General features: G+C 36.0%; 7 protein-coding genes across 7 annotated transcripts in view; 6 read left to right on the plus strand and 1 right to left on the minus strand.

The window, feature by feature from the left end:
• Positions 1 to 5,968, plus strand: part of LOC104811285 (PHD finger protein MALE STERILITY 1) — a gene marked incomplete at its 5' end in the record, with an annotated part of 6,429 nt that extends 461 nt beyond the window's left edge. Inside the window, 3 exons of the mRNA XM_010537947.1 lie at positions 3,625 to 3,727; positions 4,131 to 4,416; positions 4,543 to 5,968. Of these exons, the coding sequence (XP_010536249.1) occupies positions 3,625 to 3,727; positions 4,131 to 4,416; positions 4,543 to 5,917 (1,764 nt within the window). The remainder of the gene's footprint in view (positions 1 to 3,624; positions 3,728 to 4,130; positions 4,417 to 4,542) is intronic.
• Positions 16 to 587, plus strand: LOC109116579. The gene has a single exon (XM_019202252.1). It carries the CDS (start codon positions 94 to 96, stop codon positions 412 to 414), a length of 321 nt encoding a protein of 106 aa, XP_019057797.1. The 5' UTR covers positions 16 to 93; the 3' UTR covers positions 415 to 587.
• A 585-nt stretch (positions 5,969 to 6,553) lies between the features above and the next one.
• Positions 6,554 to 7,727, plus strand: LOC104810931 (probable CCR4-associated factor 1 homolog 11). The gene has a single exon (XM_010537409.1). It carries the CDS (start codon positions 6,724 to 6,726, stop codon positions 7,567 to 7,569), a length of 846 nt encoding a protein of 281 aa, XP_010535711.1. The 5' UTR covers positions 6,554 to 6,723; the 3' UTR covers positions 7,570 to 7,727.
• Positions 7,728 to 7,990: 263 nt separating this feature from the next.
• Positions 7,991 to 11,150, minus strand: LOC104810932 (transcription factor E2FB-like). Its single transcript, XM_019202246.1, has 14 exons — positions 10,733 to 11,150; positions 10,250 to 10,448; positions 10,125 to 10,181; positions 9,957 to 10,042; positions 9,783 to 9,871; positions 9,643 to 9,697; positions 9,345 to 9,397; positions 9,221 to 9,271; positions 9,098 to 9,146; positions 8,934 to 8,999; positions 8,772 to 8,848; positions 8,469 to 8,691; positions 8,223 to 8,292; positions 7,991 to 8,130 (listed from the first exon to the last, which is right to left on the minus strand). The coding sequence occupies exons 1-14, from the start codon at positions 10,898 to 10,900 to the stop codon at positions 7,997 to 7,999; spliced, it is 1,377 nt and encodes a 458-aa protein (XP_019057791.1). The 5' UTR covers positions 10,901 to 11,150; the 3' UTR covers positions 7,991 to 7,996.
• Positions 11,151 to 13,321: 2,171 nt separating this feature from the next.
• LOC104810933 (coiled-coil domain-containing protein R3HCC1L) lies at positions 13,322 to 15,774 on the plus strand. Its single transcript, XM_010537411.1, has 6 exons — positions 13,322 to 13,696; positions 13,917 to 13,993; positions 14,100 to 14,342; positions 14,472 to 14,633; positions 15,044 to 15,136; positions 15,388 to 15,774. The coding sequence occupies exons 1-6, from the start codon at positions 13,377 to 13,379 to the stop codon at positions 15,579 to 15,581; spliced, it is 1,089 nt and encodes a 362-aa protein (XP_010535713.1). The 5' UTR covers positions 13,322 to 13,376; the 3' UTR covers positions 15,582 to 15,774.
• Positions 15,775 to 16,094: 320 nt separating this feature from the next.
• Positions 16,095 to 20,662, plus strand: LOC104810934 (DNA polymerase epsilon subunit B). Its single transcript, XM_010537412.2, has 13 exons — positions 16,095 to 16,324; positions 16,876 to 17,053; positions 17,426 to 17,579; positions 17,688 to 17,819; positions 17,915 to 17,992; positions 18,395 to 18,499; positions 18,620 to 18,700; positions 18,807 to 18,937; positions 19,034 to 19,128; positions 19,228 to 19,327; positions 19,408 to 19,522; positions 19,638 to 19,748; positions 20,247 to 20,662. Exons 1-13 carry the CDS (start codon positions 16,162 to 16,164, stop codon positions 20,385 to 20,387), a joined length of 1,584 nt encoding a protein of 527 aa, XP_010535714.1. The 5' UTR covers positions 16,095 to 16,161; the 3' UTR covers positions 20,388 to 20,662.
• Positions 20,663 to 26,754: 6,092 nt separating this feature from the next.
• The window catches only part of LOC104810935 (protein FAF-like, chloroplastic), a 1,931-nt gene continuing 1,402 nt past the window's right edge, over positions 26,755 to 27,283 (plus strand). Inside the window, exons 1-2 of the mRNA XM_010537414.2 lie at positions 26,755 to 26,883; positions 27,025 to 27,274. Coding sequence (XP_010535716.1) covers positions 27,065 to 27,274 — 210 coding nt within the window. The 5' untranslated portion in view covers positions 26,755 to 26,883; positions 27,025 to 27,064. The remainder of the gene's footprint in view (positions 26,884 to 27,024; positions 27,275 to 27,283) is intronic.

The raw sequence follows: 27,283 nt of genomic DNA on the forward strand, positions 1-27,283 counted from the left end.
GATAGAGAGATATATATATATATATATATATATATATATATATATATATGTGATATTATATTCATATATATATATATATATGTATTGGAAGCGATGAATATGAATCAACAAAACGCGAGTGACCTAGAGCTAGATCTCAAGTTGAATTTTTTGCCACCATTGACACAACTGGATTCGTCTTCTTCCTCGGCCGAGAGCTCATCATCGTCGTATGGATTATCGGAGGCTGAGGAAGACGGCCGAAAGGCCAAATCAATGGTGGTGGTGGGTTGCCCTAATTGCATGATGTACATCATCATGTCATTAGAAGGCAAACCAAGATGTCCAAGGTGCAACAACAAAGTGTTAATTGATTTTGTTGGAGAAAACAATGTCCAGAAGAACATGATCAAGAAGAGATCGAAGAACGTTTAAACCCTAACTTGGTTTTTTATCTCTTTTTGTTTTTAACACAGTATGTATATTGTCCATGGATTTATGTTTTAAATCATTTTCCATCATATGCAAACATGCATTGGTATCGTTTAGCTATATTTTGTTGACTATGTATAACGAAATACCCAAAATTAGATGTCCATTTGGAATTATTCTAGGTCTAATTATATATCTTACTTTCATTTGGAATTATTCAATATGATTTAAGAGTTGAAGTAAGAACTAATATGATCTAACAATAATACGTTTTTTAAATATTAATACCTATTGATAAATGATTTATACTCTGTCATCATTCTTTTTTCAGTTCAATTGGAAGAAATTGTTTTATTGTATAGATGTTTGACTCATTGTATAGATATAATTGGCTTTAACTCCATCTTCATCACCAATTCTTTATTGTTAGATATTATATTTTTGTTATACTTTATACGATCTATTTGTATTTCTATTTTTTTTAAATCATTTAAAATAATCCAAATAATTCGAAGAACATTGTTCTGATTTTGATGTAAATGTGATTTTTATATTATCGGATATCAATTTAATATTATTGATATGTTGATTTCTAAGCTTTAATTTTTAGGTTTTTAAGAATGTTACTTAAGGATTATGAGTTAATTTAGATTTTAGAATAATATCGTTTATATATATATATATATCAAATTAATGACTTTCTAAATTTATGATTGAGTTATGGTTTTCAAAGGCTCGTGAATCAAGATGTACTGATTTGGTTTCTTTCTACATATCAAATTTTTTTTATCAGAACATTTTATAAAATTAAATTTTGTTAGAATGTGAAAAACATCATTTTTTTTGTTAACTGAATGTGAAAAACATGATTATTCGTGGTATTTAGAGAAAATAAAATGAATTACAAAAATTTAATTGTTTTATCAAAGATTTTGTTTTAAACCTATTAAATATACAATAAAATTATTTAAACATTAGAAAATTATCATATTCAGAATTGTTTTGTGTAATTTGATTTCAAACCTTAAACACGGAAATATATTTGTCATCTTCCACTATATTTGATATATATTAAGTAGATAATGTGGATTTATTATATAGAATGAGATATGGAGAAATATTGATAATTATAGAAAAGTTGACTTTACACATATCATGTATATCTACAGTATTAGTTAATTGAAATATATATATATATATATATATAAATTCATCCAATAAAAAATGGGTTTTAGATCATATAATGATTTTACTGTCATTTATCTCGATGAATTTTGGGGACAATATCATCATCATCATCATCATCATCATCATCATCATCATCATCATCATCATCATCATCATCATCATCGTCATAAAATGACGTATACCAAATAGATATACATACTTATTTTGTAGTCAATTTTAGGTAGGTGAAACAACTATGAAAAAGAAGTACAAGTTAGATGTACATATAAAAACTTTCATTTAGAACATGAACAATGTGTAACACTTGTTTTTTTTATTATTTTTTTTGAAGCAACAATTGCTTCTAATTTTTTTTTAAATTTATTTTATTTGAAAGGGGGAGAAAAAAATATCCAACCAAACCATTAATAGGTTTGGTTCAGTGGTTACCAAAGTTGTTGAACTAACTGAAAGACACTCAAAACTTGAAGGGTCATTATTGTGAAAACGCTCACCTGAGCTCACAATCACATGTTAGGGTTTTCTCATTTATGTCCGAATCGACAATACGTTTGTTAGTTCCCTTTCCCAATTTTTTTTTAATTAATAAAAACTGATGATATTACTATGTGTAATCAATCTATTACCAAATCGGTTAAACAAACTATTGGTATACACACCAATTTTATATAAACTTTTTTTTTATAATCAAATTAAGCGGGTCTCATTTAAATTCGAAAACGATAAAAAAAAAATTAAATAAAAAATGATTTTTTATTAAAAATTAACTCTGAATTTAATGCAATAGAAAACTATCGTAAAAATCGAATGATTATAATTTTTATAAAACAAATAAAAATTAATTGAATGGAAATATAACTCGAATTTCAACCATAATGTCCATTTAGTCAATATAATCCAATTTAATTATTTGAATGGGCCTATTGGGCTCAATAATAATTCAATGGGATTCGTAGCCCATTATATGATTTTTTAATCAGCCCACTATGGTTCTAACAACAATTTCCTTTTCCTGGAGTTCTAATAATTTATTATCACCCGAAATTAAAGATCACACGAGTGAAACTAATTATATATGGGTGTATATACACACGTGCGTACATACATAAATAGAAATGAATGTGAAGCAAGTTGGCCGCAGAAATTGGCGGAACAGAGAGGCAAAATCTAATCCTCTTAAGACAGTTTGCAGTTTGCATGCTCAAATGCATGTCTCCATTATTATATATATATAATTATCTTCTCATATTCCCCACTCACGTGACATTCATCTCCCTCGATCTTTTTGCATGGTATATATATATATAATTTTGTTATGGAAATGACTGTTCACTCATTAATTAGTATTCGTTATATGTTATATATTAATTAATACGATCGAATAGAATGATATATTATATGCAAATTCCTAATCACGGGTATTAACGATACTTACCATTAGAGTGAAATCGACGAGACATATAAAGAATGATATAAATACTAGAAATATAAATGATCAAAATCATCAAGAACAAAAAACGGAAGGAGATAATATGATACATTTCATGCACATTACAAGAGCCAACACCCCAATCTAATCGGTCCAATTCTTAAATCAATAAAATTATTACACGATTAGATATAAATTAAATCCTAACACTCTTCATGTCTCTTCGGTCTCTAACTCGCTTTTCTTTTTGTTTGGACAAAAACACTAACCGTGTGATCATATTTACTACTATATCTAAGCCCTCACACACTCTCACACCACTTCCCTTCTTGATCCTAAAAACCCTCTCCTCCGCCATTCTTTTCTGCTCTTCGAGGTCGAAAGAGATGTCTTCGAATCCGAACCAAACCGATCATCATCATCATCTTTGCAAGAAGAGGAAGAGAGGAGAAACTAGGGTTTTCAGGTTCAGAACATTCGGAGAGACGGGTCATCCTGCGGAGTTCAACGAGATTTCCTTCAGAGACAACCTTAAGAACCTTCTAGATTTCGGTCACTTTGAGAGTTCCGGTCTCATGGGAAGTTGGTCTTTTCAGCTCGAAGTTCATCGACACCCTCCTCTCCATCTTCTCCTCTTCATCATTGAAGAACCCATTGAATCTTCTCTCGAGCTTCGCTGCAACCATTGCCTATATGTTGGTGACGTCCTCTCTCTCTCTCTCTCTCTATTCTGTTTTTTACATGTACGTTTTGAATCCTCGTATTTGTGCTGATCTTATGACCAATGTTACATTCAGACAAGTCTGTTTCACTTATGAACCGATGTGAAATGGGTGAGAAATTGGACCGCCACAGATATTTTTATGCCAAATTTTGATTTCATTTCATAAGCAACGTCTTACAAATTCCAGATTGATAGATAGTATTTTATCCTTTGTACGCATGATTGTATATGTTGTGTATACATAAGAACAAAAGAAAATGAAATATTCATATGGTGGATTCCTATACATATACGTAATACGTGCATATATATATATAATATGATATGATAATCAGAAGTAAATATTATACACACACTGTACGAACGGAACATTTGCAGGTTGGGGAAAACAAATGGTATGCAACAAGAAGTACCACTTCGTGATCCCATCAAAGGACACGATGGCAGCCTTTCTAAAACTGGAAAGTGGCAGCCACGCAAGTGTTCCCGAAAAGGAAAGTCTCTCCCATCTTGTTGGACTTCAAGGACATGTCTTGCACGGTGTGTTTCACTCCAATGGCTTGGGTCACTTGCTCTCTGTCTGCAGTGTCGAGTCCGGTTCTGACTTAACCGGCCATCAGATCATGGAGCTCTGGGACCGGCTCTGCACCGGTTTACGGGCCAGGTTACTTACATTCACAATGTGAAATCATTGTCTTGAATAAATTGAGAACCTATGAAGTCAGCCGAATCCTTTTGTGTATATATGTTTGGTCCCACTAAAATGCTTGTTCTTTCCAACCTTTTGTAGGAAAGTGGGTTTGAAAGACACATCTCATAAGGGAGGTATGGAGCTGAGGCTACTCCACGGTGTGGCACGTGGCGAGCCATGGTTTGGCCATTGGGGTTACCGGTTCGGGTCAGGGACATATGGTGTGACTCGGACCATCTATGAGAAGGCTCTCGAAGCGATTCAAAACGTTCCCTTGTGCTTGCTTAGCCATCAATTCACGAGCCTCGCCTCTGAAATTCCAACTCTCTTGTCCAAGTACCAAACCTTGTCCAATGACCCTTTGATCACTCTACGCGATCTCTTCCTCTTCATGCTCGATCTCCACTCACGTCTCCCGAGAGATAATGACATGACATCTCGAAACCAAATCATCTCTATCGATAGTGTGAACTGCAGATGGTCTCAAAAACGAATTCAAATGGCTATCAAAGTTATCATTGAATCATTGAAAAGGGTTGAGTACCGATGGATATCGAGGCAAGAAGTGAGGGATGCCGCTAGAAATTATATAGGCGACACGGGTTTGCTAGATTTCGTCTTGAAGTCGCTCGGGAACCAAATAGTTGGGAACTATCTAGTTCGACGAAGTTTGAATCCCGTAAAAAAAGTGCTAGAGTATTGCTTGGAGGACATATCAAACTTGTTACCAAGCCATCATGAACTAATAACCCTGCAAAATCCAACGGGGAAGAACGGACACAACAAGATGACGAGAGGCCAAGTGACGAAGGATATGTTGTACCTGTACAAGCACATTCTCATGGACTACAAGGGAGCATTAGGGCCTATAGGGATATTGAACCAAATAGGAATGGCTTCAAGGACGATTCTCGACGCAAAATACTTCATCAAAGAGTACAACAGGGACGGAGTACAAGCCAAAATTTCTAGGGTCGCTAACTTGGAGGAGGAATTAGGAATGCTATGTACAATCTCGATAAAGGGCCATCACGGAAGGGATCAACTGCCTCCATACGAATGCATAGTAGTGAGAAAGAATGCGACTTTCGGTGAATTGTACGCAGAAACAGAGAGAGTGTTTAGAGAGATGTATTGGGAACTGAGAGATGTCGTGGTCGTGGAGTCCAGTGTAGATGTCGGGGCAGCGACGACATTGGCGGGAAGGAGGATAGTGTTGGAAGGGAGAGTGGGGGATAATAACAGCAACATCATTGTTGAGAAAGGGTTTGATGAGAATGGAAGGAATAAGGTTGTGGAGTGCGGTGGGTGTGGAGCAAACGAAGAAGATGGGGAGAGAATGGTGAGTTGTGATATATGCGAGGTTTGGCAACACACGAGGTGTGTTGGCATTCCTAACCATTCTCAAGTCCCTCATATCTTCCTTTGCAAAAGGTGTGACCAACACATCCTCCCTCTCACTTCTCTCCCTTAATATCATATCCTCTTCATGTTATTTCTAATCTTACAAAATTCATTTCCATAATCAAACATTGAATAATATTAGTGATTATGTATATAGATATTATTAGAAATAAATATATATCTCTCTATATATATATATATATATATATATTTATATCCAATAATATTCGGATATATCCATTCGATATAATCCATGTTCATTTGTTTGATAGCCCGAAGCCGCCACAAAGGCCATATTGGTGGTTAAGTCAAGAAGGTACGAGCATGTTTCATGAAAAAGACAATAACTAATAATAAAATTAAATGATTCTTTTAAATGATCAATTATGGCACGATTTACATGAATATTATTGGGCTCCATCACCAACTTGACATGCTATATTATTATTAGTTATTATTATTTTGTTGGATAGTGATGCAGCATGTCGGTAACAGAGTCTAGTTACATGAATCGAATGATAGCCCTGCGATTCCTTATACATTCATATACATACATATATATAAGTAATATATAAAGTATTTTTAGAAAAAAATGGAAATTTGGAAAATGTCCACTTTGGACAGAGTCAGAGATTTACGTTACCAGGTTGACTCAAAACCATTGAACGCGTTTACCAGACATCCCCCCTAGGCTGGCCCTTCCCCCCAACTTCCTCCACGTCTCCTTCCTCGCAACTCTTCACTCTTCCCATCTCTACACACGCCCCACCTCCTCATTTCCGTATATATACACACACTTGTATCTCTTATACGCCATAGCAAGATCAAGACGAAGACCCAAAAGCCGAACTCGAATCTCGATTCCAATCGACGAAGATGCTGATCGATTCGGACACGAAACACGAACCGGGCTCGGTCGTGATCCGAGAGGTCTGGGCGGAGAATCTCGAATCAGAGTTCGAGCTGATCCGAGAGGTGATCGACGACTACCCATTTGTCTCCATGGATACAGAATTTCCCGGCGTAATTTTCAAGGCGGACCCCGCCGTGCTCCGCCGCAATAACCGTCCCTCCGACCTATACAAGCTCCTCAAGTCCAACGTCGATGAGCTCTGCCTCATCCAAGTGGGCCTGACCTTGTCGGATTCCGACGGGAACCTCCCGGACCTCGGGACGCGAGGCAGGAACCGATTCATCTGGGAGTTCAACTTCAGGGACTTCGACGTGACACGTGACGCACACGCGCCGGACTCGATCGAGCTCCTCCGCCGACAGGGCATCGATTTCGAACGGAACCGCCGCGACGGCGTCGACTCCGGTCGGTTCGCGGAGCTGATGATGTCTTCGGGATTGGTCTGCAACGAGGCCGTGACGTGGGTCACCTTCCACAGCGCGTACGATTTCGGGTACCTAGTGAAGATACTCATGCGCCGCCGTCTCCCAGGCGCGTGCGAGGAGTTTCTCATGCTGCTGAGGGTGCTCTTCGGACAGCGAGTGTACGACGTGAAGCACATGATGAGGTTCTGCGAGAAGAGACTGTACGGAGGGTTGGACCGGTTGGCGCGGTCGCTGGAGGTGAACCGGGCGGTGGGGAAATGCCATCAGGCGGGTTCGGACAGCCTGCTGACGTGGCAGGCGTTTCAGAGGATGAGGGACTTGTACTTCGTGGAAGATGGGCCGGAGAAACACGCCGGCGTTTTGTACGGTCTCGAGGTTTTTTGATTGGGGGAATCTAAATTGATTCTCTTATGATGATTAATTATTTGTTATAGTTCAAAAAATAAGATGATGAAATCTGCTTGGAAATTGTCCAGCTTTGTACATGATGAATGAATACACTAGTACTCATTATTACTCGCCCCATTGGTAGACGAGTAACCCACATTTCGAGTACCCGAACTCACAGATCGACGATACTCGGAAGTTTTCGGAAAATCTGAAACGGCGTACCTGGCTCGCGTTAAGATTTCCCTCTCCTCTCCTCTCCGAACCGAAGTTGAGATTCACGTTAAGGCGCAGGCTGCAAAAAAGATACAAGAGAAAGGGCTTCATCCTTTTATTCTGCATCACGCATACAACGCTACCTTCCCTTTGGTCCAGTTCAAATGCACAACACCTCATAGGACGAGAAGGATTCGTAAACGTTACTTCAGCTACCCGTAGATTTAGCAGCGGAATGCTCTGCTTTCGGACTGGATGGAGGTTGAGGCTGCTGCAGGGTTGTGCCGCCGGGGGGAGCAGACTCTTGGTCATGAGAGCTGGATGGATTCAAGTTGACCTCGGCTAAAGATGAAGTCAAGGATCTCAAAACAATTTACAAGGGCTTTATTAACCGGAACAGAAACAGCGTCAAAATGGCTTGTAAAGAAGGATACGCTCACTCAGCCACCTCTCGGTAATGCTAACATCGTCTGCCTCTGATAGCAACCAGTAATCCATACCCGCCTGTTAATACATGTAACACAGACTATTGAAAAATGAAACAAGATTTACCAATATGTCTGACAGTTTTATCGCCCGAGAGAAAGAGACGGATCAATGTTCAATAACTTCAACGATAACATGGGCATATTGTCCATATGAAAAAGAAAAAGAGGTTTCAGAATAAGGTTGGAACTTACATCCCAATCGGAAGGAACTGTATTCAAAATCCCATTAACAAAGTCATCAAGCTCGTTGTCTGAACACATAATTTGAGCAACACCTTGTTCCTGCGATTCCATATTGTTGTCTGTGGCTGTTTCTTGGTTCTCATGCGAACCAGAAGTTGACGGGAGATCCAAAGCCGCATCAGCACCATTTTCCCCAGCAAGCATAACTCTTGAAGATAACTCTTCGAATTCACTAAAATTTCAGTAAAATGTCAAATCTGACAACCATTAAAGAGAAATAAACGGCAAGCATAACTCTTGAAGATATGGCACCTCACTAAATACACGTCTATTGGCCCCATTGTGCTTCTGAGACAAATGCTATATCTTCTTTGAGTAGAATCACCCCCCTGATGACAAAAGAATAAACGGGACCATAGTTACTATCAACGTGAATTTCATCATCTTTTTGGCTCCACATGCTCCTCAGCTTACCTCATCAGGATCCGGCACCTCAAGCATTGTTCCAGGCAGCGCACTGACAGCTATCAGGGTTTCATTCTAACATGCTCATCAGAGAGGTTGAGGAATCAATTTTCCAAGCAAAGAAAAACCGAACCAATATGGGAAACAAAGCAGCTACATGAAAGGATATCAACCTGGAAACTTGGTATGCTATTAATATCCTCTTTAGTGACAAACAGAAGCCTAAAATGCCGAGAGTCAGAATAAACGTGTACGTTGGACTATATTTGGCAGGGAGATATATCACAGAAGCTTACTTTTTGTTATTTTCATCCTCGCTCAAGCTCGAAATTTTTTCTTGCATTTCTCTACAGGAAGATGGATTCTTCATCAAGATACAGATGTAGCAGAAAACCAAAGCGAGATTATCTAAGAGCATACCTAATTTGCTCATCCAATTTTGTTTCCTCTGCTGTAAGGTTTTGTGTTTCTTCCTTCACATTGAAAAATTTTGTAACTAAAAAATTATATAGGCAGAATCGGCGTACAGCCAGCCTACCCAGTTGTTTAATGTTCTGGGCAACTATGCTCAAACAAAAAGAGGTGAAACAATAATCAAACTATCCACAAAAACACTATGCTCAAATAGAGAATTTAGCTCACATATTGACATTGCATACTGCATACTATAGATTACAGTGGAACATACTGCGGTGTTGTACATAGTCATGTTCTGTACCTGTAACTTGGCTATACTTTCAGCTGTTTCTTCCGGGCTTGAGACATCGAGTCCCCTAGCATTTACAAGAGAATGCATTCACAAGAATCATAGTCAAAGGAAAATCCAAGGTGCAATACTCAGTTCATATGCTTGCTTACTTCCATTGGATTTTGTTCTTGACTGTCTTCTCCATCAAACCAATTCCTTCTAACACATTTGTTATATCATATAACCGCCTCTTTTTCACCTGCATCAACAGGACCATGAAATTGAAGCTTGACCGCCGAAACTTATACATCAAGGCCATTACTACTAAAATCCTGATATGTCACCTGCAGAATGGCAGCGGCTTCCCTTAGGTCAAGAATACCATCCTCTACATGTTTTATTAAATTGACGAGATTCTTTGTCAAGACACCTGAAACCAGATTAGACCACTACTATAATGCCAATCCTTTATGAATCTCTTCAAACATTAAGTTTGTGAAATCAACTATCACCTAGCGAACTGTTGTACCGACTAGTACCGGCCTGACCGAAGTTGTCGCCAGGAGAACCTGTCAACACAAACAATCCTTCTCACTATCTTTCAACTAATTGTTAGAGAAATTCCTTGCAAACTCACCCTTTTTAGAATCAGAAGAGTTTTGTGCCTTCCCCACTTCTTCTGATACAGGTGTATGGATGGAGTCGTTAGACTTCCCCACTTCTTCTTCTTCTTCTTCTTCTTCAGTAGACAATTCATTAGACTCAGGTGTTCGGTTTGCAGTATCTGTCTCCGGCTTCGGATGCTGATGAAGACTCAAAGCTTGACGGACTTGCGACTTGCAAGAGAAATTATTGGTTCTAATGAATGAAAACAGGAAGAACAAAAACCCTAGGCCTACAACTAAAATCAAACCTTTTGTAGGCAATATTTCGCAAATGCTAAATCACAACTTGTACTGCAAAAGAGACGAGCCGAGGAGATCAAACGAAAGGACATCATCCGAAAGCACAATTTTCGACACAATTAATGTCACGATGCAATCAATGAAACCTTCAAAATTCAGACACAAAATGACACTAAGAAACTCGAAAAATTCACCAAACGTAGAGAAGAACTCACCGGAGACTTAAAGACGATCGCCTCAGTCTCTTGATCAGAAGCTCCGCCACGCTTCGTCGCGTCAAACCGGTGGTAATCGCCGAACGCCGCCGACCTCATGGAGAACACCGCGGGATGGAGCTGCCGCTTCGGCGGAGGGGATTTTGAAGGTTTCTGAGATTCCGACATGGAGGCGACCGTTGATCCCACCGAGAATCTCCGAAACGAAAATTCACGAGGAATTGTCCAAGAAACCGGCGCAAGAAAAGAAACTGGAGAGGAAAAGAAATCGGCGCAAGAGAGTAGAGGATTCCGGCGATGGAGTGAGAGCGGATCGGGAGAAACGAAAAGAAGCGGGAGAGGAGAAGAAACGGTGCAAGGAACAGAAAAACGAGGGAATGAGTTGGGCGTCCCGTTCAGATACTGATGTGGAGGGAAGCGCCGGTTCGTTTTTCTTTTTTGCTTTATTTATTTTTTTTTATTTCGGATTAATACGGTAAATCTATAAATTTATGCAATCTATGACAACATGTTTCAATTAAAATTTTTCAAAGTACATATAAATAATAAAATAATATGAACTTGAATGAAACTTATAAATCACCCACATTTTTGACCGCCGCCGACCTCATGGAGAACCCCGCGGGATGGACCTGCCGCTTCGGCGGAGGGGATTTTGAAGGTTTCTGAGATTCCGACATGGAGGCGACCGTTGATCCCACCGAGAATCTCCGAAACGAAAATTCACGAGGAATTGTCCAAGAAACCGGCGCAAGAAAAGAAACTGGAGAGGAAAAGAAATCGGCGCAAGAGAGTAGAGGATTCCGGCGATGGAGTGAGAGCGGATCGGGAGAAACGAAAAGAAGCGGGAGAGGAGAAGAAACGGTGCAAGGAACAGAAAAACGAGGGAATGAGTTGGGCGTCCCGTTCAGATACTGATGTGGAGGGAAGCGCCGGTTCGTTTTTCTTTTTTGCTTTATTTATTTTTTTTTATTTCGGATTAATACGGTAAATCTATAAATTTATGCAATCTATGACAACATGTTTCAATTAAAATTTTTCAAAGTACATATAAATAATAAAATAATATGAACTTGAATGAAACTTATAAATCACCCACATTTTTCAAATTTTATTAGTATTAGCAAATAACATTTATATTTTTTTATTTGAACATAGATATGGCTATTTCAATTTATGTATGTAATAATTAATTTCTAGCCAATAAAAACATGATTATATACTTTATATTTATAATATACGAATTTAAGTATGGAAATACTCGGCTTAACAAATATACGAATTAAGTGTATCCAAATATTAATAATGATGAGATCGAGTATTAATAAGGTTAAATTTTCGGCTTCCGAATCCGAGTGGAGATTTAATTATTTTACAAAAGATATCCAGAATATTTGTTAAAAATCTAAAATATACTTTATATTTATAATATTTTTATCTAAATTATTCTTATTCTTTATTAAAATACTTTTATTTTTGTTCATATTTTTTTTATCTTCTAAACCTTTATATACAAAAATTTCACCATTCCAAATCTCATTCTATACAATATATCTTTCAAAATTTTACTCATCTCTATTTGAATTGTTCTCTTTATACTTTGATCTCTCTCATTTGTACTTTCTATATCTATCATTTCATAATTCAAATTTTTATAAGTCGTATGAATCTGGGTATCCGCAAATATAAAAGTGAGAATCTCATTAAACCCGAACTATAAATACCCAGATTTTACGAAGTAAAGATTGAGATAATATTTTTGTAAAACCGCAATGATGAAGATGAAACAGATTTTTTTAAAAATTAGGGGTAACCGACCCGTGCTCACTCCAAGGTCCAATAATTACGGGTGGACACGGGTTGGGTACCCAGAAATTTGAAAGTACTTGAACCCGAACCCGAACGTCTCGGGTTAATTGCTTTATTATCCGATCTCGTACCTGTGAAATCGGGTATAATTATCGGGTACCTGAGGATACCCGAACCCAAAATTTTTCTATTATTTTCAATCATTTTTTTAAAAATATATTTATATATACATGCTCAAAATCATTCAAAATAAATTTAAATTGTATTTATATCTAAAATAAATTTATTTTTAAAAAATACATCATAAATATATTCAATAAAATATCTATATAATCATTAATATTAAATAAAATAATATAAAATCTAATAAAAATTTTAAATTTTAAAATATTTTTTTATTATCCGAGTTCCGTGAGATAATAACCACTACTCGAATCCGAATCCGAAAATTCGGATATTCTAATATTAATACCCGATTTTATGTCTCGTCCATTTAGATACCTAAATTTTCGGGTATCCGACCTTTGGATCAGATCAAGCAGTCGAAATCAGGATATTTTTGGTCACCTACCAATAATGAAAAAAAAAAAGCGGAAACGACATCTGATTAGATGTATTAATTTTTTATTATTTTAAATTTTGCAATAAATTTTAATTTAATATAATGGACAGCAAGTAAAATTTGGACTAGATGTATTTATTTAAACAAACAGATGGAATTTTTATATATATTTAAAATAATTGATATAATATATACTCTCAAAATCCCACGGTTTCTGCCATACGAGGAGAGGAAAAATAGTTTTGAGGGAAAGCATCGTCCTTAGACCTAGTAATGGCGAACAATCGCGCGAACCGAGAAAAAGAAGAAGTCAAAGCATCAATCGATGAACAGAACTGGAGCGAGCGAGTCGAGGATCTCGTGTCGGCCGGAGATATCGCATCGGCGATCTCGTTTCTCGAGTCCCTGGTCGCCGATCTCCAGTCGCGGCTCGGTTCTTCTTCCGAAAATTTCCTCCAGTTGGCCTCTGCTCTCTCGGAATTGGCGGATCTCTACTCTTCCCAGGGTTTGTCTCTCAAATCTGATGAGCTTCGCGTTCGTTCTTCCCTCGTCAAGCAAAGCGCTCTCGCTTGTGAGCCTGTCTCTTCTTCTGGGTACTTCATCATTGCCTGTGTTTGTATACGTAACTCCTAATCCCCTGAATAGGAACTGGCCAATCCATGGGTATACCATGAAGTTTTTTTTTATAAGAGTATACCATGAAGTTACAACGCACGAAAAAACATGATAAGGAAAGCGACATTCGTCAATGTTTGCCTAGTATTCGAACTGTTTCCTCGGTCTTCGGATTCGAACTTTGCTTGTGATTCGCAGAGATTCTGGTGCTGTAGTGTCCCAATCCTCAAGAACCGCTGGTAATGGTGTTACTGCCCAGTCTTCTTCAGATGATGGTAGGTGTATTAACCACCTGAAATGTTCAAACTTTTTTATATTTTTCTTGATGACCGTTATTATTTGTCTGTTGTCCTTGTTAATATGGTCTTGGTTTCATTGCAGATTGGGAAGCCATTGCGGATAGTGAACCAAGCAAATTACTCTCCTTGGAAGAATTGCCTGATGTATCAAAGCTTTCAGTCGAAGAACCTAAAGTTCAAGAACCAAAGAGACGAGGAAGGGGAACGTTTACTTATAAGAGGGACGAAATGTACAGTGAACGAGATTACAGCGAAGCAAGGCTTCAAGATTCAGAAGATCGTGATATCTCTCATGGTTCAGAAAAGACTTTAGAATCACTGAAATGTGAGTTGCTGCTTCATGTTGCTTTCTTCTTTCTTTGGCTTTTCTGGTAACTAGGGCCGGTTACAGTTAATCAACTAAAGTTGACATTTTTAGCATATGCTTTTGAATGTGTTTCCGCTATAAATGCAGCCAAGTATGGTACACGCCATGTCCTCGTGCTTTCTGGGTTTTCTCCGAATTTGAGGACAATAGATTTAGAGAAGCTTTTTGTGGATTTCAAGGATAGCGGAGTCGTTATCCGCTGGATCAACGACACAACAGCCCTTGCAGTCTTCAAAACGCCATCAACTGGTATCCCTTTTCTCTTCACAGGCCGAATCTAACTTGGGACCGCTAAATTATGAATTACTTTGGAGCACATGATCTTTGTCCAAGGTTGAACCATTTTCTGACATAGATAGCTCCTTTAATGGCCTTAAGACTAATGAAGGGAAGCATGCACCTTTTTGCCTCTGAGAGTTAGCATCGATTTTTTTTTTGTTCGATGTTCCAAGAGCTGAAGACTATCAGTCGATAATATCCTTCTCCCCAGTCTGCACTCAGTGTTTTGTTCTTTGATATGATCGAATCATTGTCTATCCTTTTCGTAATTTCAGTGTTTTCTTGTTCTACATACTCATGTTGCTCTTTGTTATTGATGAAGTTTAGAAACTTTTTCTCAAGTTTATCATAACTTCTAACTTACTGTAATTTCGATGTAGCTCAAGAGGCTTGCAACCGTGTTCAATGTTCATTCACCGTACGCGTGCTTAACGATGATGATGATGCACTTTTGGGCTCGATTTCAGCCAGAGGTAATCTGTTCTCTGTCAATGACTCTATACAGACTTATCAGAAAAACCCCGTTTTTAGGAAGTGTTTGTTGCAGCTCTTATTTGAATTTTCTTGTTCGGTATGTATGCTTCCGATCTGTCTTGATTTTAGCGTAAACAGTCTTGTTGTGTCCGTTCTAGTCGCATCTTACCATTCCTAGAATCTTGTCTCGATCTGTATGATTAATCGGGTAATCCCCTTTCGGGGATTACGTTGGTTTTCTTTGATTTAGATTTGGAACCACCGGCTCAAAGGCCGAAGACATCGGCAAGGACAGCGCAGAGGCTGATTGCTCACAGCATGGGGTTGAAGCTTCCAAATACCGGTTTTGGTTCTAAAGAACTTAGAGATCAAGAAGCTGCCCGTAGAAATCGGATCGTTGCGAGACAGAAACAACGGGACGATGCTTGGGGAGACGACGACTGACTTAACCGTCCGGTTCAACAATTTTCGGTTTACGAGGATACGTATATGTTTATGTTATATAACTGGAAAAAATGCATGAGAGCTCATATGGGCAACAAACAAACACCGGTTGTTTTTTTTTTTAGTTCACATTCTTTGCATCCGAAGATAAGTATCTATACGTTTTGTTTTATTTTGTTTCTTTAATTACTCACTTCAATTTTATTTTTGAAAAAAAAATACCAAGTCAATTTTTTAGTTGATAAATATCAGTACCGGAGATGTAAAGATGGTCTGATGGGTTGTAGAGATGTACCGGGTTTAATTCCGAAGTGATCCGGTTTATCATAGTGATGTATTTTTTAGTTGAAGGCTGCAAGGGCAAAAATGTAAATATAATTGCAGGTATTAGGGTTTAGGGTTTTTTATTTTAATTACTGTTCCCGCCGATTTCGGGGTTCCCTGATTCAGATTTTCCCGCCCAAAAGGAAAATCCGAAGAAAAAGAGCCCTAAAGGATTTTGAGGGGCTTGGAAGAGTCGGTTCGAATCCAAATCTCAACGGGAGAGAGAGAGAGAGAGAGAGAGAGAGAGAGAGAGAGAATGAGCAGCCCGCGGAGGAAGAAGATACAGAAGAAATTCAAAATAAGAGGCTATAACCTCAAGATCGAGGCCTTGAACGAGATTCGCGCCTTCGTCGATCAGTTCCCCGAAGATGAAGAAGAAGCTATCGATCTTCTCCTCGACAATCTCCAGCAGGAGTCGCGTAACTACTTTAAAAAAGGTTGGTTGGTTGGACTAAATTTAATGGTCGGTTTTTAGCATAAAAAAGGTTCTTAATTCTTATATTTAATGACGTTTTAGCATAATTTTTATTTCAAAATAATTTTTAGTTTTTTAATGTCATTTTTTATATGGTTTTCTAAAATTATCCCTTGTTAATAATAATAATCATGATAATTATCTATCCATTAAGTAAAGGTATTTTAGATCAAATAATTTTTTTCTTAATATACGTGTTTAAAGCTAAAACTTCATCTAACACGCAAAAATTGACTTGGTATTTTTCTTTTTCAAAAATGAAATTTAAGTGAGTAATTAAAACTGGAATCTATATTTAAATATTGTATTCCTTGTGTATATATAATACAATATTTAAATAAATATCGTTATTGTGGTGAGGAATCGCGTAAGTCAGACCGAAATTGACTGATTCGCTCTCCTCTCCACTGTTCGATCATCATATATGTGCCTCTTGTTGATGTCTGTCTCCGTCTCACTCGCGTTTCACTTTTTTGAATTGCAAAAAATGTGCAGTGAAATCTTCTACAGTTGATGGAGAATCTGTTCGGAGAGTGGTGAATCTCTTGTTGGAAGCTGACAATGCGGCCGATGAGCCCGCCACTACTGTTTCTGAGAGTGCTGCATTGCGTGTTATTGATGCATTTTTTGCGCCCAAGTATCGATACGATGGTGTCAAGAAGCAGTTTATTGAGTATGTGTCTCATCTTCTTACTTGTTTCTTATGCTATGTGGCTATTATCAATCGGGTTGCGCGAGAGGATTTTGTAAAGGATTGAGTAGCATAGGTTATTGAATTAAATGAAAGGTACTGTGCATTTATCTTATCTGATTGACCTCCATCTTCCCTCTTTTGTAGTATTGTTTATGATTGATTGGGCAAATTGGTTTACTTTCATGGATATATTATAGGAGCTTCAAAATGATGGGTTTTTCCTCTCTTTTTCTTTGCGGCTTTCATGATGATGATGATGGTGGTGGTGGTTTAGTTTCTTTTGATAAATTATTGTGGCTATTTGTCGGTGCTAACGAATTGGCTGGACTGGATATTATGCACTGATTTCAGGCATACAAGCAGCTTGCCTGTCCATGGAGAGGCTTCTGCAAAAACAGCTTTATATAGGGACAGATTTATGTTGCTGTTGCAGAGAGTATCTCGTGCAGAACATTTCTCCAGACCTGCATTTGATACCGAGTTGTCAGGGTTCGAGAGTTATGAGGTTGATTCTCAGTTTTGATGCATAATCATGCCCAGTTTCTGTGTTCTTTTGAGTCCTTATATTTGAGGTGAAACTGATGGTTTTGATGTGCTATGCGCTGTCTAGTAGATATCTTCTATCCAGTCTCTAATCATTCAGAAAGGAAGAAGATGGGTGATGGGCGTGATCTCACAGCTGGAAGATGGCCACTTCTATCTGGAAGACCTTTCAGCTTGTGTTGAAATTGATTTGTCCAAAGCAATATCCTTCTCTGATTATGCAAATTATAAACGCTGCAAAATTTTATACACACATTCCACAGCATATTATAAATAGTTTTCTTCGACAATTAGTACAAGATAACCACAGGATTTTTCACGGAGAACAGTATAGTGTTGGCAGAGGGCGAGCTGCAGGTGAATGGTATCTTTCAGGTACACTTTAGAGATACAAGGTTCAGATTTAACTTTTTCAGAGAATCTCTTGTTGTGTACCAATAGGCCAAGAAGATGCTTTTATCATTAGCCACACTGCACTTGTTTACGCTTTTATTTGAATTTACGTATTGATCATTGCGGTAACAAGATATTGCCATAGGTAGGAAGGTCGAACTGACACATCTGTATGATCTCTTCTGCTATTATTATGTTCGTGCCAAATGCAAGCTACCGATGAACACCCCGATAAATTCATAGAACAGGCAAATCTAAGTTTCCTTTAGTATGATTGTAGCTCAAAAGGAAGTATCACAGTTAAGTGAAACGTCCAAAGATTTGAAAACATTACTTGAGGGGGTCATTGTATGGTTGACCCCTTTTCACTTATTTGTGATGAAGGTAATTACATGTGGGTTTCCGCCATTAGAGGAAAGGGAAAAAACATTGAAGCTACATGCTGGATTCGACTTCTTTGGTAGTGGAATGTTCACTAAAGAAGAGATGGTAATCCCTAATCTTTTGCATTCTCATTCAATAGAGAAAGCTTTTGTTTTTCCTCGGGAAGTTTTTTAAGGCTTTTTAGTCAGAACAATAACAATGTCTTTTTCTTGCTCGTATGAATAGCTTAAACTTGCAGACCTAGAAAGAAAAGCCGTGAGTGACACATTTGTTGTACTGTCTGATATATGGGTGGATGATGAAGAGGTGAGTCCAAGTGTTGGCTCTTTTATATTTAATATCATTTCATTTTGTTACCACGTAATTTCTGATAGCACCACTTGATTGATGAAATACCTCATCCGTAGTGAAGGTTCTGGGGAAGCTGGAAATTGTCCTCAGTGGTTTTGAAAGTGTGGAGATAGTACCTTCCTTGTTTGTTTTCATGGGAAATTTTTGTTCCCATCCGTGCAACTTATCTTTTGGTTCTTATTCAAAGCTTAGGTAAGAGTTCATTGTAAACGATGTACTTAAGGGATTTAGTCAATATATTCCTTCTGCATAGGGAAATGTCTTTATCAAAATGTGTTCCATTTGCAGGCAGCAGTTTGGGAAACTAGGGAAAATGATTGGGAAACATCCACGATTAAAAGAGCATAGTCGGTTTTTGTTCATCCCGGGTCCAGACGATGCAGGTATCATCAGGTTTTATTGTCTACACAAGGTTTTCACTGGTTCCATGAGAAAAAAACATGGCTTCTAGTGAAGTTATTACAACTGGTTTGTGATTATAGGTCCATCCACGGTATTGCCCAGATGTAGTTTACCAAGTTATTTAACTGAAGAGCTTCGAGAAATTATTCCTAACGCCATATTCTCCAGCAACCCTTGCAGGTATGTCCCCTTCTGATCCAATCTTTTTCGTCCGCATATGTAACTTGTCAACCATATATTATGAACCATATATTACGCAGGGTCAAATTCTACACACAGGAGATTGTATTCTTCAGGCAGGATCTGCTCCATCGGATGCGTCGCTCCTGCCTTATACCCCCTTCCACAGAAGAAACCGAGGACCCTTTTCAGCATGTAAAGACAATCAATCATACACAGTATTTCTCTTTTCGGATTAATGTCTGCATAATGACATTGTTTAATTAATGTTGAACTGAAAAAATGGAGTTTGTTTTTGTTTCTTTTACAGCTAGTGTACACGATAACTCATCAGAGCCACCTCTGTCCTCTACCACTCATGGTGCAACCCATCATCTGGAACTACGATCACGCCCTTCGGCTTTACCCAACTCCTCACACGGTGAGATAACTCTTGTTTTTACCCTATGCTTTCTCTGCATTTCATGAGTTTTTTTACATATTTGGTAATGCATTTTAGGAACATTTTAGTTTCTTCAAGGCCATTATAAAGAAAAAAGAAATTCATCCATTATTCTTAATACGATCATTTCCACCACCCTTTTTTATAACTCCAGATGCTGTTTGTGCTCGTAACATCTTCATATGTTTACGAATAGATATGTTGAATAGCATTGAAACTTGATTTTGGAAAATAATTAAAACTACTTAAGATTAGTGTCATAGTTAAACAAATGTGATAGATACATATCTAGGTTAGTTAGATATGGAAAATAGTTATAAACATGTCATCATAAAGTGTGGTAGTTGTGTAGATTTGTATTGCAAATATGTGTTGTTACTGAAACGAAAACATTTCTTCTTCTAGAAATATTTCCAAATTATTCCATCAGCCTAATTCCAACGATTTTTATGGGGGGGGGGATGTTGTAAAAAACAGATGGTGTTGGGAGACAAGAGCGAGCAGAAGGTATGCAAATTCGGGGGAACCACATGCTTCAACCCAGGCTCCTTCGCAACGGACAGCACTTTCGTTGCGTATAGGCCTTCCACCCATGAAGTTGAGTTATCCGCCCTCTGATCCACCCTCGTTATATTATTGAACAAAGGTATCATCAATTTCATGAAAAACTTGTTTTTTGCATTTTCTTTGAACAAAGAAAGAGTCCATTAGTCCTCATTTGCTGCTTCTGCTGTAAAAAGCCTCCTTTCTTTAACTGATTGATGATGCTTCAGCATTCTTGGCTTGATTAGAGAACCTAATTAACCAATTGTTCAAAGTCTGGTTTCATAGCTGTCATACATATTCATACACACACATATATATACAATCAAAATGTCATGGCTTTGTTCGCTTATGATATTTGTTTTTACATGTGTCTTGAGTATGACTGTGTAGGTATTTACTCAGAATGTCACTGCGCACCACATCGTGTCTTGTCATTTTATAATCTGAGAATAATAGGGAATGGTAAAGATATTTGATTATCCGAAAATCAGATATTTAATTGAGGATAAAATTGTCAACTTTTTATAAAAAAATCACATAAAACGACAAAAAAATATTATGTGTAACATATCTATATCATTAGAAAATTAAAAAATAATGAGAGAACAAAAAAAAAACATAGGAGAAGAAAGGGCATAGTGACGTCTCGTCGTGGAAAGTGCAAAGTGACATGACGAAGCCACCCACATGTCCCAACAACACTCCCGTAAGTAAGTAAACTGTAATAAATGGAAAGCCACACAATTCAATTGTACGGACAATCACGAAGGTACAATCCGATCTAGTCTTTGCTGTCCGTACAATTTTTTTTATCCTCCTCTTCTTTATTCATTTTAAGTCCATCTTTTTCACCCTTCTTACACTTTTGCCCAGTAAAATTAAAAAGGAGAAGAATATAATATATATATATATATATATTCCATATTCAACATAATATACTCCAAATATGATTTGCTTTTTTTTAATTATTTATCGTACAAATAAATTAATGTAATATTATATAGTTCTTAATTCTTATATGTATGTGGTGCCAAAATAAAGTAAGTCCATTAAAGTTTTGAATAGAAATAACGTTGTGGCACTGTTCTATAACTACTTTAAAAAAGGTTGGTTGGTTGGACTAAATTTAATGGTCGGTTTTTAGCATAAAAAAGGTTCTTAATTCTTATATTTAATGACGTTTTAGCATAATTTTTATTTCAAAATAATTTTTAGTTTTTTAATGTCATTTTTTATATGGTTTTCTAAAATTATCCCTTGTTAATAATAATAATCATGATAATTATCTATCCATTAAGTAAAGGTATTTTAGATCAAATAATTTTTTTCTTAATATACGTGTTTAAAGCTAAAACTTCATCTAACACTCAAAAATTGACTTGGTATTTTTCTTTTTCAAAAATGAAATTTAAGTGAGTAATTAAAACTGGAATCTATATTTAAATATTGTATTCCTTGTGTATATATAATACAATATTTAAATAAATATCGTTATTGTGGTGACACTATTAGTGATGATTATTGATCAGAAGAATAATTGAAATAAATATATGCCAGTATTTTGTTTCATCCAGGTGGCATCTTTCGATTGGAGGGTTTGATGAAATGGAAAGGAAAAATTCCTACCAAAAACAGAAAAGATCCTCTCCAATCTCATTATGCTTTTCAATGTGTTTGGTTTCCTTTAGGATGCAAATTAAATGCATGTAGAAATCGCATCCATTTCCACTATTAGTCATGGAAAAGAATATTCCTCCCTCCGAATATTTTTAATTTATTTTTTGCCAACTGTTACATATAAAATTCCAAATATAAAAAATATACGATACTTTGCAAATTATATATATATTGTTGGAAGGCAGTGGAAAGTGAAACCCTCTAACACGTTCAGAGACTCTTGGCTGATTTCGGTTTGGAAAAAACGACATGGCATTTGCTTGGTTTGGCTATTGAATCGGTTTAGTTGCAGTACAAAAAAACCGAACCGGACTGAGTGATGTGAATGGGAAGTCTTCGTCTTCGACAAACAATTCACGAAAACAGATTCGTGAAAGAGGCAGAAGCGACGATGATGGTTCAGGAGGGAATCGGTTTCGGCATATGTATGTATGTATGTATGTATGTATGTATGTATGTATGTATGTATGTATGTATGTATGTATGTATGTATGTATGTATGTATGTATGTATGTATGTATGTATGTATGTATGTATGTATGGGCGGATCTATTTAGTGGAGAATAGGGGCACGTGCCCCATATAATTAATCAAAAAATGTTAATTTTTTTTATAAATTTTATAAAATTACAAAACAATTGATAAATGCCTTCAATAAAATTATGGTTATTCATATAAAATTATACACATATTATTATTGCTCCCATATGAAAATAGTTTTGGGTCCGCACATATATGTATGTATGTGTGTATGTATGTGTATATGTATGTAGGTTACATTATACATATATATATTAACAAAATCATATATTTTTTTATTGAATTTGGGTGGTGTTGCTTTGGTTTATAGACAACCCGCATCGATGTCTCTTATTTTGCCTTTCATCTATGCTTGTGCGGCGGAGCTTTCTCTCTCCTACAAATTCTCTTTTTCATACATTATTTTTTCTTGTTTTTTTTTATATAATTTTGATGAATTAGATTATATATATAGGGCTAGGTATGGGTCGGATACCCGAAAAAATCGAGTTATTTAGATTTGAATCTAGAAATCTCGGAATTTAATTATAAAATTTATATCGGGATTTGTGGTTTACGAGTATACGGAGTACGGATATCCGGAATAACGTTCGGATATTCGTGGGTATCTACTATCTAGATACAAATTTATTTAAGAACAAATAATTTTATATATAAAATATTCAAAAAATGAAGGTACATTTATAAAGAAGTGGATGGAATATAATAAAAAAATATGAGATAAAGTAAGAGAGGTAATAAGAGATAAATAATAATAAATTTAAAATTTTGAGATAATATTAAAATTATGAAAATTTTAGCCTAAATAATTATATTTTATAAAAAAAAATTATATAGATATAAAGTAGAATTATTTATAACCAAATTAGTTGGATCTGTATTACCCGAATTTGAATTTAAATTCATGGATATTAAAAAATTCGAATTTAGATTTGGATTTGAATAGGTATGAGTATTCTAAAATCATATGTGGACGAAACAAATACCTACAAATATCCAATTTTCGTGTATTTGTGTATATGGGCATTAGAGCATCTATTAGAGAGAGAGACATGGACCCACCATAAGCAAAGAACAAAGAACGAGTCTGCATGATTCTTGCGTTGTGTAAAGCATTTTAAATTAATGTTTAATTACTCTTTTTAATTGCCTTCTTGTAATTAGCTTATGATGTGTCATTAACACAAAAATAATCCTAAACATGTGTCACCTGTAGCAACTAGCAACAATTTGGATTTATGTTATATTTGGTTTTGATTATTTTTAAATTTAATTACTTTTTTATTTCGTTCCATCTGTATTTAATTGTTTAAAAATATTTACCCCATATATATATATATATATATATATATATATATGGTTTTTTATATTTACCCCATATATACATATATATATATATATATTATTCCTTTTATATACGTATATGCAATAGAAATAGATATGTAGGAATCCAAATCCAACGAATGACCCTTTTGTGATACGAACTTTCAACATTTTCGGTCTTTTCATCATATATTATTCTCATGTACGTATGATCCTCATCTAATTAATGCCGTCGCATTTACATTACATGTCTCAAAATTAAGATAGGGCACTCTATTGATCATTCCCCGTGACCAATTAATGTATGAGACACTCTCATGTACACATGATGTATGTCGTGTGTCGTGTATATATATATATATATATAATATTCACCGGAGACATTGATATATATAGTTTTAAAATAGAAATTCTATTTACAAATAAATTCCAATTATATATAACCGTCCATGGTAACACACATTATAAGTGAAAGAAATAATTAGTGATGCATCGTTGAACATATAATAAGAGCGAAAAATAAATAAGTTAGGCCAATCCTTGTAAATTGCTGAATTAACATCGCAGGTTAATTATTAATTAAGGGTTAAAATTGATATTATATGTTTATTTTGGTAAATTAATTGGTCCGTCCAATTGAATTTTGGTCCATTAATAAAGGGGAGGCGATTCCTTTTGCTTCCACCTTAAGCAATGTTCTGTCCACACGCTCACTGTCTCACATTCTGCCTTTTGCATGATCGGAAATGTTTGGTTCTTTATGGAAGTTGTCTTTTTTTTTTAATTATTTTTATAATTCGAAATCCAATTAACGTTTTTTATTATGTACATGCCATGTATATATAGACAAGCGTACGTACATGTTCGTGTTGGATGTACGCAATATTAATTTCATACACATACAGATTAGTCGTGTCATATATCACATATGTATACGCACGCACATATAAAAAAGAACTCAAATTTATGAAAATTCGAGATAAATAAAAAAACTATGAATAAATGAGAAAGATAAAAAGAATTCAAATTTATGTTATAAAACGTAAGAGATAAAATCCCAATCGAAAAAAAAAAAAAAAAAAAAGAGTTGAGCCACATTATGATTGGATCAAGAAAAGATAAGATCGAACAAAATAAAATTTTATCAGATCGTATAGATTATAAAAGGGAAAATAACACACTTTTGTAATATATATACACACACACACGTATACATGTGTGTGGGTATATACGTGCGTGTATATATATAGACACGTATGTGTGTGTATATACGTATTTATATACACGATTACATGCACCCACGTCCACTTGAAAACAAAAAATATTCAGTCTTCATGTCGCCATGCATACGTCGCTCTCTTCGACGATACCGCAATTGATTTACAACAAAGCCACCAACTTGTATTTCCCTGGTCTATCCGATTAGAAAAAAAAAACTTACACAACCATTTGAGAAAAGTTTTATGGAATACCCTTCAAGGGAAAAAATAATTAATATTTTTTAAACACACACATATATATATACACACACATAAATCTCTAAAATATAAATTGAATTTAGTATAGTGATAGTAATTTAGAAAAAAAGACTTTATTGGAGACACTATTATCGTGCTCGTTTTTGGTATGCAAAACAACGCTTTTCTCTCATTTATCAGTGAAAGAACTATTTTTCATATAAATACTTATGTATTAATATAACAACTATACATATATATATATAAAAAGAAAAAATAATAACGGTTCGAAAGCATCATAAAATCATTTAGAAATTTGATTTGAAATAAATTAGAATCCCGATTCCCGACTGCTGCAGTTCTTACTGTTCCAAAATGCATATTGAGAGGAAAATAAATATTATAAGAATTTAAATATCCGATAATGCCATCCAGCTTTTATGCATATTTTGGGAACATTCTCCTCACCATTTATCTTCAGCTAAAAAAAACTTTAAAAAAAAAAGAAAATTTATGTCTTCCACAACGTGCCACGTTATGGCTTCACCATGGTATCTATACCAAAACCACATTTTCTTTCTTTAAAAATTCAATTCTTTATCCATTAGTTATCTGTGCTGCAGTTAATTTTAATTGTCCGGAAAAAATAAAATAATATATAGTAGAGAATAATCTAAGCAACGGGTAATTTCTTCTCAAATAAACAGAAAAATTATTAATTATATTGTCCACAATTTTTTTTTTTTGATAATCGGGTGATCTCAAGCCCAAAGGCTCAAACTAATCCCGACCCACGCGTACGACCCTACAACACAAACGTGGGATTGTCCACAATTTTTATTTGTTATTTCTAGGAAAAGGGGAATATTGGGTTACGAAATATTTGATCCATTTAAAATTATTTTTAACATTTTCATCACCTTACACTAAATAATGATTACAGTAAATTACTTGGTTAAAATAATGAAATATATAGATTTAGTGGACATATCAAGTGATAACCCATTGATTTAAAATCTGGTTAAATGAACAACTTGCAACGTATATACGTTATTTCTATCGTATCCATAGCCTACGCACAAAGATATAATCAGCTTTGCAATAATAACAAATATTTAATTTATAAGCGTTTGAAAATATTTGAAGATGAAAAATGCATATATATATATATATATACACACACACACCACGATTAACTACACTTCATAGTATAGTAAGCTGAAAAATGAATATATAATGAATACTCCATAAAAAGAATTGTACTAAGTTCGCAATGCAAAGGAGGAATGTTATTGTTCATGGAGGGCTTTTTTTTTTTTGGTAATATTAGTTTTATTTTATTACCTTTTAGGTAAAGAACCAATGAGGTGTCATTTTTTGTCGCGGTGGGCCCCACAGTACATGGTTCCTATATTGCCCACTCCTACATATACACCCTTCACTCTCCCCTTCCTCTTCTCAGACATCACTCGTTGAAACTTGAAACCAACAAAGAGTTCTTCACCTCTCGAACAGATTCACCGGAGAAGCCTCTCTGTCGTTTTGCCGCTTTGGATTCTCTCTTTCTCCAGGTAATAATCACATCGAAATTTCATCATCATCATCATCATACCCTGAAGAGAGAAGAATTGAATCCGTTCTTGGTGTGCAATGATCACCTGATTTTCATTGATACGTGCAGTTTTCTCATGTGTTTTGCTGTGTTTGTGCAGGCAAGGAATATCACAGAGAAAGTTTGGTGTGTTTTTTGAGATGGCTTGTGGCTTAAGCAAGAGCCTTGGTTTGTCTTCATCGATGAAGAAGCAGGGCATCGTGACGATTCTCGGCGGGGATTACGACAGCGACATTTCGTCGAACACCTCAGCTGCTTCTCTCCGCCGGACTTTCTCCGCCGACTTGTCCAAGAGCTGGCTTTCCCGAAATGGGTTTTGCCCGATGAAGACAATTTCTTCGTCGGAAGAGGTCCACGCC

This window comes from Tarenaya hassleriana, unplaced genomic scaffold (assembly GCF_000463585.1).
Source record: "Tarenaya hassleriana unplaced genomic scaffold, ASM46358v1 Cleome19, whole genome shotgun sequence".
Taxonomy (NCBI): domain Eukaryota; kingdom Viridiplantae; phylum Streptophyta; class Magnoliopsida; order Brassicales; family Cleomaceae; genus Tarenaya; species Tarenaya hassleriana.